The 12,658-nt window shown below is 38.8% G+C and overlaps 1 protein-coding gene across 2 annotated transcripts in view; it reads left to right on the forward strand.

The window, feature by feature from the left end:
• The window catches only part of CRBN (cereblon), a 28,483-nt gene extending 15,828 nt beyond the window's left edge, over positions 1 to 12,655 (forward strand). For both annotated transcript variants that reach the window (XM_053720924.1, XM_053720925.1), the window contains exons 8-11: positions 5,957 to 6,072; positions 6,158 to 6,222; positions 7,164 to 7,295; positions 11,833 to 12,655. In XM_053720924.1, the coding sequence (XP_053576899.1) occupies positions 5,957 to 6,072; positions 6,158 to 6,222; positions 7,164 to 7,295; positions 11,833 to 12,019 (500 nt within the window). In that variant the 3' untranslated portion in view covers positions 12,020 to 12,655. The remainder of the gene's footprint in view (positions 1 to 5,956; positions 6,073 to 6,157; positions 6,223 to 7,163; positions 7,296 to 11,832) is intronic.
• Positions 12,656 to 12,658: the final 3 nt, after the last annotated feature.

Here is a 12,658-nt window from a genome sequence, read left to right on the forward strand (position 1 = left end):
TCTAGGAGCCCCCTGTTGCTTGTTTTGTCCCACTGGAACGTGTCTTGAAAGAGCTGGATCTGGAACCACCTACTGCCTCTGCAGCCGGCCCTCTGGAACTACCGACCAGCTGCCCGGACCTGCATTACGCTCTTTAACTTTGGCCGCCTTGAAAGCCCCTTGCCCCAGAGCTCTGCCCTTTTGGTGTTTGACACCCCTGGGAGAGGGCAAGATGTGGGCCAATTGCCGGAGGTATGCTCCATAGGAAACCTTGGATTTTTGGAGCCTTCTCCGTGGACCGTCTCTCGGCTATTTGTCCTAGGGCTCTGCTCTTAGGGGATGGCTAGCACCTGGGTAGGGCTCGAGATGGGGTGATTACCGGAGGGGAGCCACCTTGGTAAAGGGGGGTCCTGGACCCCACTTGGCCGCCCATTTCGGGTGTCTGTTTGGTCGGACGTAGCTTCGGCCCCCAGCCATGGATCATGTCGCTTTTTGGGACTGTAGAAGCTTTCCAACTACACCTTGGGCGGGCGGCTGCTCTCCAAGGATCACCCCAGAATCGCCAACCTGGGGCCGCTAGGACACAATGGGACATGGGGGTCTATGGAGGCACGGGAAAATTGTGGGAATGTCCAGTTTCTTATCAAGATGAGTTTTTGTATAAATGTTGTGTATTTGTCCCAATAAAATGTTTTTCTTGTTTCACCTGAATGCTAGTATGTCTAGTTATTTGGGTGGCAATCACTATTATCACTTGTTCTCCACTACATAGCGGCGGGTTCCAGGATTTGGGAGGGCGACTGGCGGAGCTACTCAGTCGGAAGAACCAGTAATCCGTCACAATTACCATCTCAAAGTGTTTAATGTCCCTTTAAGATAGCATTAAACTGTGGGCTGGCAGATAGGTTCATATTTATAATCCCTTTTTTATGTTCTTTTAGCATTGTTTCTTGGTGAGAGTGTCACTTTGCTTATAAGCTCTTCAACTTGCTGCATCTCTTCCCCTAATTATTGTTCAGTATTCTCTAACTTTTCCTTTCAACCTCAGTCCTACATGGGCACTGCAATTTTTCCTGCTTCCTCTATTGATAGCCCTTCTCATATGAACTCCATATGAGTTCTAACTTAATTCAACCAAGCATACTGTACGCTCTTGAATATGATTTTGCATATGCTGTATTATCTTTAGTTTAACCCCTTAAGGACCAAGGCCATTTTTCAATTTCTTTCCCTTAAAGACCAAGGCTATTTTTACATTTCTGCGGTGTTTGTGTTTAACTGTAATTTTCCTCTTACTCATTTACTGTACTCACACATATTATATACTGTTTTTCTCGCCACTAAATGGACTTTCTAACGATACTATTATTTTCATCATATCTTATAATTTATTATTAAAAAAATTATAAAATATGAGGAAAAAATGGAAAACAACACACCTTTTTCTAACTTTGACCCCCAAAATCTGTTACACATCTACAACCACCAAAAAACACCCATGCTAAATAGTTTCTAAATTTTGTCCTGAGTTTAGAAATACCCAATGTTAACATGTTCTTTGCTTTTTTTTGCAAGTTATAGGGCAATAAATACAAGTAGCACTTTGCTATTTCCAAACCACTTTTTTTTCAAAATGAGCGCTAGTTACATTGGAACCCTGATATCTGTCAGGAATACCTGAATATCCCTTAACATGTATATATTTTTTTTAGAAGTCATTCCAAAGTATTGATCTAGGCCCATTTTGGTATATTTCATGCCACCATTTCACCGCCAAATGCGATCAAATAAAAAAAATTGTTCAATTTTTCAATTTTTTTTTTCACAAACTAGGTTTCTCACAGAAATTATTTACAAACAACTTGTGCAATTATGGCATAAATGGTTGTAAATGCTTCTCTTGGATCCCCTTTGTTCAGAAATAGCAGACTTATATGGCTTTGGTGTTGCTTTTTGGTAATTAGAAGGCTGCTAAATGCCACTGCGCAACACACGTGTTTTATGCCCAGCAGTCAAGGGGTTAATTAGGGAGCTTGTAGAGTTAATTTTAGTTTTAGTGTAGTGTAGTAGACAACCCAAAGTATTGATCTAGGCCCATTTTGGTATATTTAATGCCACCATTTCACCGCCAAATGCGATCAAATTTTAAAAAACGTAATTTTTTTCGCAATTTTAGGTTTCTCACTGAAATTATTTACAAACAGCTTGTGCAATTATGGCAAAAATGGTTGTAAATGCTTCTCTGTGACCCCCTTTGTTCAGAAATAGCAGACATATTTGGTTTTGGTGATGCTTTTTGGTAATTAGAAGGCTGCTAAATGCCGCTGCACATCACACGTGTATTATGTCTAGCAGTGAAGGGGTTAATTAGGGATCTTGTAGGGAACTTGCAGGGTTAATGTTGGCTTTAGTGTAGAGATCAGCCTCCCACCTGACACATCAGACCCCCTGATCCCTCCCAAACAGCTCTCTTCCCTCCCCCACCCCACAATTGTCCCCGCCATCTTAAGTACTGGCAGAAAGTCTGCCAGTACTAAAATAAAAGGTATCTTTTTTTTTTATTATTATTTTTTTTTAGCATATTTACATATGCTGCTGTGTAGGATCCCCCTTAGCCCCAAACCTCCCTGATCCCCCCAAATAGCTCTCTAACCCTCCCCCTCTACATTTTTGGGAGCCATCTTGGGTACTGGCAGCTGTCTGCCAGTACCCAGTTTACAAAAAAAAGATATATTTTTTATTTCCCCCCCCCACTTTTCTGTAGTGTAGCTTCCCCCCCAATACTAAGCCCCCACCCCCTCCCAGATCACTTAGATTATATATATATAAAGTTTTATATACCCCCCTCTCTCCCTCTAAATATACAAAATCTGTTCCATAGTGTAATGGTTCCCACCCGCCCGCCCCCCACGTGCACGCACGCGAGCCCGCCCCCCACGTGCACGCACGCGAGCCCGCCCCCCACGTGCACGCACGCGAGCCCGCCCCCCACGTGCACGCACGCGAGCCCGCCCCCCACGTGCACGCACGCGAGCCCGCCCACCGCTGCATTACGTAATGCACCGATGGCCGCCCACCCGCCTCCCACGTCGGCTCCCACCCACCAACGATTGCGGGCCATCGATGTCCGGTGCAGAGAGGGCCACAGCGTGGCTCTCTCTGCATCGGATGGGGTAAAATGTTATTGCAGTGATGCCTCGATATCGAGGCATCACTGCAATAACCGGAAAGCGGCTGGAAGCGATCAGGATCGCTTCCAGCCGCTTTCAACCCCAACGTCGTACAGGGTACGTCGCTGGTCTTTAAAGACCAGGTTGTGTGCGACGTACCCTATACGACGCATGTCGTTAAGGGGTTAATCTATTATGATTCCTCCTACCCCTATTTCCCAGGTTAGAAGGTTATAGTGATAATAAGCTTTGGAGGAAGCTCCCTCTAAAGCACATCAGGTTCCTGATATAAATATATAATCTACACAGCAAAAACAAGGAAATTAATATTGACATATTACACCAAGTTACACAGTATTATTATATTATTTTTTTGCACTTTTATGGTCACTTTGTTTTGCCCTACAATGTAAAACTTCTAAACCTCTTCAGAGAGCAGTTATGAGACCATTTAGATGGATAAGGCTAAAATTGAATTTTCTTATCTGCCCTAGCTATTAAGGCTTAATTGGTTACAGGAAACGAAAGTCTGATTCAGTGATTTATTAAAATGACAGTAAACCTCTTGATAGTTTAATATAAAATTAGTTGTGTGGTAAAACAAATTTGCATTATATTTTATTTTGCCCCCTTTTCATGTAATTTAGCTCAGAAAATTGTGGCTTTTCTCATTCTCAGAACTATAAAATAACACATTGTAGGCTAATCTTGCTACATATGTCCCTAATTGACTTTAACAGATAAGAACTGCAAAACAAGGTACTTTATACTAACAATATAACCATGGCTAGTCTCGTCAAAATTGGCTTCAGTTTGCCAGTTCCCTGTAACATGTGACTATGGCTGCCAGCTATCATCTACACAAATAGTGGCCAGTCTGTGACAGGGCATGGGTGGGGTCATACAATGGCCCTCCCTAAGGCTGTACTTGAAGTGCCACCCTTTACACCACTAAATATATTATTTACTTCATATTTTTCAACTGATGATGCTATCCTTTTGTCAGCCAGTAATAGACAAATCAGTGATTTTGACCCTTTGTCTGTTAGTAACACACAGCAGTGATTTGACTTCCCATGATTTCCAGTAGCGCACAGGGAGCAGTGTTTTTAAACCCTTATGGTTACCAGTTAAAAAGCACAAAGCAGAGCTTTCACCTCAATGGCTACATCGAAGATACACACAGAGAAGTGTTTTAACACCCTCCTTGGCTCCCAGTAACACATGGAGATATGCATTTGTGGTGCCATTTCATTCTGGGCAATATTTGTACTGCATATAGCCTTTGGAGGCCTTTAAAATTTAGTTGCAAAGCAGGGTATATTTTAAAAAAAATGGACATTCAAAGGGACGATCTACTTCAGAATTTTTATTCCCCAGTTTTACATAACCAAAACAGTTATATTAATATATTTTTACCTCCGTGATCACCTTGTTTCTAAGCTTTTGCAGACTGCCCCCGTATGTCAGTTCTTTTGACAGACATGCACTTTAGCCAATCAGTGCTGACTCTTAAATAACTCCACGTTAATGAGCACAATGTTATCTATATGACACATGAACTTACTGTGAAAAACTGTCAAAATGCACTGAGATAAGAGGAAGTTCAACGGCTTAGAAAGGAGCATATACCTAGGTTTATCTTTCCACAAAATGCATTCAGCTTTTCTATTGTTTAATTACATAGCCTGACTCTTACTAATACACTTATATTAATACCAAATGCAATCTCTAATGATACCTTCACTACCCATTTATTTCTGTTATTTCGTCTTAACATTATATATATATATATATATATATATGTATATATGTGATTATATCAAAGGGGTGAAATAAGTTTTGTGTAGAATGTTATTGCTGCTACGTGGTGTCTTGCAGGCACAGAAGTAAACTCATGCTATCCAATTAGGAATAAAAACATTCTTCTTGTACGTATTTTACATTTCTCTGAATATCTTACTCAAGCTTCTGCACCCTCCTCGAATTGTATATCTTGGTTTATTTAATACGTTCTTGAATGGCTGATTATCAAAACGATATGGCTATACTTTGTCACCTTGCGTTATTCTACTGTAATTGGCTATTCCAGTGCCATAATTGCCTACTCCCATATGATGTTTAATGTTTTTTCTTTAGTGCATTGTTTCCTTAGATATCTTTATGTTTATATTTACTTGTTATAAAATTGATCAATTAAAGGGACAGTTTACATCTTAGATTAAGCTGCAAAATAGCCGCCTGAACCCTTTCTATATTATGCAGCACGAACAGTAAAAAAGTTATTTTAAAATGAGTATTGTTTCTGGCGACTTTGAAATAGTTGCCAAGCTCCGCCCACTGATGACATCACCATCTGGGCTGCATCTATGCACTCTGCTAAATAGCATTGACAGTTTGTTGGATCAAACTAGTGAGCCTTTTGTGATTGGACATCATATGCAGACATGATAGTGATGTCACCAGTGGGCGGAGCTGATCAGCCATTTTAAAGTGGCCAGAAACTATTCATTTTAAAATATTTTTTTTTTACCATTTCTGTTACATGATATAGAAAAGGTACAGGAGGCTATTTGCAACTTAACCTAATGACAAAGGTGTATACTGTCCCTTTAAATTAAGATATACCTGATTAATGCCTAATTAGATATTAACTTTTGCTCACCCCCCATTGCTCCCTTTATGAGCTTTCTCTACTTTTTCCTTTCCTGTCTTTCCTCAATATCTCTGCCTATTCCAAATCGTATTAAAACTCCAGTTGTACAGCTATCATTCTCCCTTCCAATTCCCTTTTCTCCCACTGTCAGATTTCTCATACCGAGTAGCTGCCTGTCTGCCTATTGATGATGCTCTGCGCATCCAGCTTCTGCAGATTGGAAACGCCATACAGCGGCTGCGTTGTGAGCTGGATATCATGAGCAAAGTGAGTCCCTCTCAAACAACTGTTAGCCATTCTAACCACCTAGAACCACCTGTTAAATGTTATGCATCTGTTTGTTTCCACGCAGTGCACGTCTCTCTGCTGCAAGCACTGTCATGACACAGAGATCACAACGAAGAATGAGATTTTCAGGTGAGTGGGTTAGTTTATTGGTGGGCAAGTGGCATTATATTGGTAAAGAATGATCACAGGGTTGCATTTAAAGAGACAGAAAACCTCAATTTTCTTGCATGATTTGGATATTACAATACAGTTTTAAACATCTTTCCAATTTACTTCTGTTATAAAATTTGCTTAATTCTCTTGTTATCCTTTGCTGAAGGAACAGCATTGCACTCCTGGCCGCTAGAATGAACAGATCTAGTTAGCCAATCACAAGAGACAAATGTGTGCAGGCATCAATCAGCAGCTAGCTCCTACTAGTGTAGGATATGTGCGTATTACATGCTCTATCTAAATTATGCAAGTTTAATTGGGACTTTCCTATCCCTTTAATGTTAAGGTAACAAGATGTTAGAGAGTGGTCTAGTAGGATGGCATATATATTTAGAGTACCCAGATATTATAGTGTCCCAATAGTTTATTGATTTTTTTTCCACATTTAAAAAGTAATGATTTTTGTGGGAACAAGTAATTAATGATGATTTTAATTTTGTTAATTTAAACCTAGTTTAATTTTGATGCTAGGATAAATAGGTAAGAGATAGGTGTGTAAAGAAGAGTGGGTAATAGCACTGTGTTGTATATGTGGCCTATTGGCTATATGAGGTGAGGAGATAAGAGTAGTGTGAAATGCGTAGCATATTCATGTAAGTACAGAAATAAGTGACCTGGGCTTATGGTTACTTGGGACAGAGTAAACTAGCAGGATTATGTGGTTGAGGAAACATAACATGATGGTTTAATACAGTTCTATGGGAGATGTGCAAGAGCATAGGGATTGTTGGTGTGTTTATTTTTGGGGAGATGCAAGACAAGTAGTAGTTAGTATATAGGTGGGTATGTTCAGGCTTATTTCATTAGAGAAATTAGTGAGCTGCCTACTCATGTTCCTCTTTAATGTCTGTTTGTAGCCTTTCCCTCTGTGGTCCAATGGCTGCATATGTGAATCCACATGGATATGTACACGAGACACTGACTGTCTACAAAGCCTTTAACTTGAGCTTAGTTGGGCGTTCTTCCACAGAGAACAGCTGGTTTCCAGGGTGAGTACAGGTTGCACATACATAAGTGACTCCAGCCTCCTCATTATCTCTTTTACAAAATACAAATCCGCATATAACAAAACAGGGTGGATAAAAATCAATGATTTAAAAAAAAAAACACATCAGATTTATTTTATTTAATAGGATTTTTTTTTTTAAATAAAATGCTTTTTGAGGAAAAATCTGTGTAAAGATAGTTTCTATTTAAGATACACTATGATCTAAATGTTATTCATTCTGAAATATAAATTTGTTTTTAATTATATAGCAATATGCTGTATATTCATGGCTATAATGTTTACTTTTTTTGGTAAATTCCTTAACCCCTTAATGACAACTGACGTACCAGGTACGTCATGCATTAACAAGCAGTTAATGACAATGGACGTACCTGGTACGTCAGTTGTCTAACAGAGTGCTGGAAGCGATCACAAATGCTTCCAGCAGCTCTGAGGGTATTGCAGTGATGCCTCGATATGGAGGCATCCTGCAATACCACTTTACAAGCCCCCGATGCAGAGAGAGCCACTCTGTGGCCCTCTCTGCACCGGTAGTGATGGTGCCGGGTGTGAGGGTGCGCGTGCACGATGTGTGTGTGTGCACGTGAGAGTGCACGTGCACCCATTAGCCACACTGACACCAATGAATGAGGGCCGAAAGGGGGAAAAAAAGGGATTTTGTAAAAAAAAAAAAATATAAAAGGATCTGGGAGGGGGTGGGGGTATTGTGGGGTGCTGCTACACTACAGAAATAGTTTTTTAAGTAAAAATAAAATAAAAATACTTTTTGGGGGGGTTTTGGGGCCAAACTGGGTACTGGCAGACAGTACCCAAGATGGTGGTAATTAGGTAGGGGAGAGGGTTAGAGAGCTGGAGGGGGGATCAGGGAGGTTGGGGCTAAGGCAGGGGTCCATCACAGCTAAAATACTTTATTATTTTTATTTAAAAAAAAAAAAAACCTTTTATTTAGTACTGGCAGACTTTCTGCCAGTACTTAAGATGGCGGGAACAATTGTGGGGTGGGGGAGGGAAGAGAGCTGTTTGGGAGGGATCAGGGGGTGGGATGTGTCAGGTGGGAGGCTGATCTCTAAAATTAACCCTGCAAGCTCCCTACAAGCTACCTAATTTAACCCCTTCACTGCTGGGCATAATTAACGTGTGGTGCGCAGCAGCATTTAGCGGCCTTCTAATTACCAAAAAGCAACGCCAAAGCCATATAAGTCTGCTATTTCTGAACAAAGGGGATCCCAGAGAAGCTTTTACAACAATTTCTGCCATAATTGCACAAGCTGTTTGTAAATAATTTCAGTGAGAAACCTAAAATTGTGAAAAATGTTAAGTTTTTTTTTTTTATTTGCTCGCATTTGGCGGTGAAATGGTGGCATAAAATATACCAAAATGGGCCTAGATCAATACTTTGGGTTGTCTTCTAAAAAAAAAATATATAAATGTCAAGGGATATTCAGGTATTCCTGACAGATATCAGGGTTCCAATGTAACTAGCGCTAATTTTGAAAAAAAGTGGTTTGGAAATAGCGAAGTGCTACTTGTATTTATTGCCCCATAACTTGCAAAAAAAGCAAAGAACGTGTAAACATTGGGTATTTCTAAACTCAGGACAAAATTTAGAAACTATTTAGCATGGGTGTTTTTTGGTGATTGTAGATGTGTAACAGATTTTGGGGGTCAAAGTTAGAAAAAGTGTGGTTTTTTCCATTTTTTCCTCATATTTTATTATTTATTTTTTTTAGTAAATTATAAGACATGATGAAAATAATGGTATCTTTAGAAAGTCCATTTAGTGGCGAGAAAAACGGTATATAATATGTGTGGGTACAGTAAATGAGTAAGAGGGAAATTACAGCTAAATACAAACACTGCAGAAATGTAAAAATAGCCATTGTCATTAAGGGTAAGAAAATTGAAAAATGGTCCGGTCATTAAGGGGTTAATTAATCCCTTCACAATGTCATACTCTCCCAGAGGTTTCTGTCAGATTATTTTGGGCATTTTTTCTATATTAACACATATTGGTTTTGTAGTTCTCAAAACTGTTAATTTGTGTCTGCAGAAATAACATTCCCTACTTCACAGCAACATGTTATATACAGAGTTGAGAAATAAATCTTAAATGGAGATAATCATTAAAGAAAACTTTTGGGTTTCAGATAGAGCATACAATTTTCACATTTACTTTTATTATCAAATTTGCTTTATGCTCTTGGTATCCTTTGTTAAAGGAGAGCAATGCTCTTTTGAGGTGTAACTGAGCACATTGAGTGAGACAATGACAAGCAGCTAGTTCACAGTAGTGCATTGCTTCTGAGCCTACCTATGTTTGCTTTTAAAGGGGCATAATACTCATAAGCTAAATCACTTGAAACTGATGCAATATAACTGTAAACAGCTGACAGGAAAATATCACCTGAGCATCTCTATGTAAAGAGAGGCTGTATTAACACTGTAGGGAGGACCTATCCACCACTTCACTTAAAGGGATGCAGTGTTCTCCACAGAAAAAATTGCCAGCCAGGTGGCATTATAAAGTATCAGTGTAGTACTTTCTAGTATTATACACTTTTCTGCTATCCAAAGCACTAAATAATTGCATAATTTAACGGTAATTTGAGATATAAAAATATTATTAACTAATTTTAGCTTCATATAGCTAAAATGTTAATGGTGAACCCATTACAAAAGGTCCTGGGGAGAACTTTGGAAATTATTTTTATATATGCAAAGTATATATTGGCAACTAAACACTGCATTACAAAACATCAGTATAAACAACAAATGGTTTTGAAAGCACTTAAAACTAATCATTGTGTTAACAACACAACCGTTTAAAAGCCAGTACTGAGTTAGTATGATTATCTTATCTGCTGTGGCCAGTTACGCTCAGTTATAAATAAACTATTGCACTAATCAAGTAATCCCTGTCTGGTATGTTACAGTGATCGTGTTTTAGAATTTTGCAGGTTGCTTTTCCAGCCTCTGTTGAAACAGTAGAAAAGCAGACAAAATAAAGTACCACTACACAAAAAAATTTTTTTTTAAATGATTTTACTATGCATAATTAAAGGGGTATTAAACCCAATTTTTTATCGTTCATGATTCCGACAGAGCGTGCTATTTTAAGCAACTTCTAATTTACTCATATTATCTATTTTTCTTCTTTCTATTGCTATCTTTATTCGAAAAAGCAGAAATGTAGCATCCAATCAGCAAGTGCTACCCAGGTTCTGAACCAAAAATGGGCCGGCTCCTATGCTTACATTCCTGCTTTTCAAATAAAGATACCAAGAGAATGAAGAAAAAATGATAATAGGAGTAAATTAAAAAGTTGCTTAAAATTGCTCAATCTGAACCATGAAAGAAAATTGGGTTTAATATCTCTTTAAGTTTAGGGCTCACGGCTCTTCTGTTTCCTTTAAGAATGTCCTTACCAGCCAACTCATTTGAGTAACATGCTTAATATCAGACAAATGTATGCTATAACTTTTATTGTTTACTGTGGAGTTCTGACAAATTTCCAATATGAAAGCAGTGTTCATCTACGTCTTGTGCAGTTTTACATTCTGTGCATGTAATCTAGGTTGTTCTATACAGGTGTAAAACCATTTATCTAAACTGCTTGGGACCGGAAAGGTTTGGATTTTGGAATAGTTTTGGATTTCGGAATATTTCTCTATTTGCAACTGTAAAATTGGAAGGGACCAAATGGAAACGTCTTGTGTCATTTAGTTAAGGTTTACATGTCATAATACAGCATATACATAGTACCATCAGAACCATACTGTAATCAGAAAGGTAATAGTTATTGTTTTAAATGTACGAGAAATTACTTTTGGTTTATTTTTGTATATGAAATAATAGTTTTTATTCTTTGAAACTGCATCCCATTAAAATGGGTTGTTCTTGTAGGGAAATAAGATCTGCATATTTTATAACTTTTGTACACACCTATTTGCTTCTTTACATTATCTCTGTATACCAAAGCCCAATACTTAGAGAGAACCGTTGAAAATTAACATTTGATCACTTATCTCTCCTAACACACACTGGGAGTGTAATTTCTTCTGCTTTTCTATAGCCTATACTTAAGCACACACAGACAAAATCATCTATTTCAAATGACAATATTAAAGATAAAGGAGGTATTTGTAAACATTTTTAATACACTTCAGCAGGTAAAATGGATCATTGGGAACAAATGAAAGGATACAAAATAGGAGTGTATACTATCTAATTATGTAATGGATTACTTCTATTTTACCTTCTGTAAAGATCTCCTACTGGAGAGGACAATTTCATAACCTAACTCCAATCATTTTACAGATGGGTTTGGTTGTATTTTTTTTCCCCTCATTTCAAACCAGCTGCTTTCCCATATTTCTCACAAAATTAACAAAAGGTTGATTTTAGGAACTGGCCATCTTCTATATAATCTTCTGTCTGAGTTTTCTGTCCCTTCTGAATGTTTTCTAGTTTCCATGTATTTCTCATAATGCCTCATTCATATATTTCCCCCCCTACAGGTTTGCTTGGACAATTGCACAATGCAGGGTCTGTGGGAGTCACATGGGTTGGAAGTTCTCAGCAGTACGGAAAGATCTTTCACCGCAGAGGTTTTGGGGCTTGACACGTTCAGCTTTGTTGCCTCGTATTCCTGAACCAGATGATGGAGAGATGGGGCAGGATCAATCTCCTATTTTATGTCTGTGACTCCACCTTACAATGAAGTTCTGTGACACTGATCAGCTTTCTTGTCTTGTAAGCTCTCTCCCTAGCACCTACTCTGTGGATGACCGCCTGCGCTGCCCGAGCATTAGCGTCTCATCTTTCTGCTAGTAGTGAAACAATCTTTAGCAGGAGACACAGCGTGGGGCTGAGACAGGCAACCGGCTATTGTTACTGTCAGACGGAATGGTAAAAACTGAACCAAGATCACAAATGGAGAGTCCTAAGGAAATTAACAGTTTACTGTCCCTTTAAATCCTATGCTTTATTCCTGTGCTAAATTCTTGTTTGTCCAGCACTCCCTCACCTTGTGCAGTGGGCGCTTCGAGGCGATTGTGCCCTTACAATTTGTACAAGGCTTGTAACAGTTTTCCTCCTGTATGGGAGGGCTACAGAGACTGTATCCTCACAAAGAAGATGAATAAGTGAACACTATTGTTTGTAACAGAAGCAGCTGCCAACCCTTATCCCCGAGCTTAAAACACCTGACAGACTCATGTGGGCATTGAAAACCTGCTTCGTCCTACTTTTTCTCTCTTTGTATAATAAGAGGTAAAAAAAAATTTGCACTGCAAAAATGTCAATGTCTAGAACATGGAAATAAATAGAATCTTAAACCAAGAT

The sequence above is a fragment of the Bombina bombina genome, chromosome 7 (genome assembly GCF_027579735.1).
Source record: "Bombina bombina isolate aBomBom1 chromosome 7, aBomBom1.pri, whole genome shotgun sequence".
NCBI lineage: Eukaryota > Metazoa > Chordata > Amphibia > Anura > Bombinatoridae > Bombina > Bombina bombina.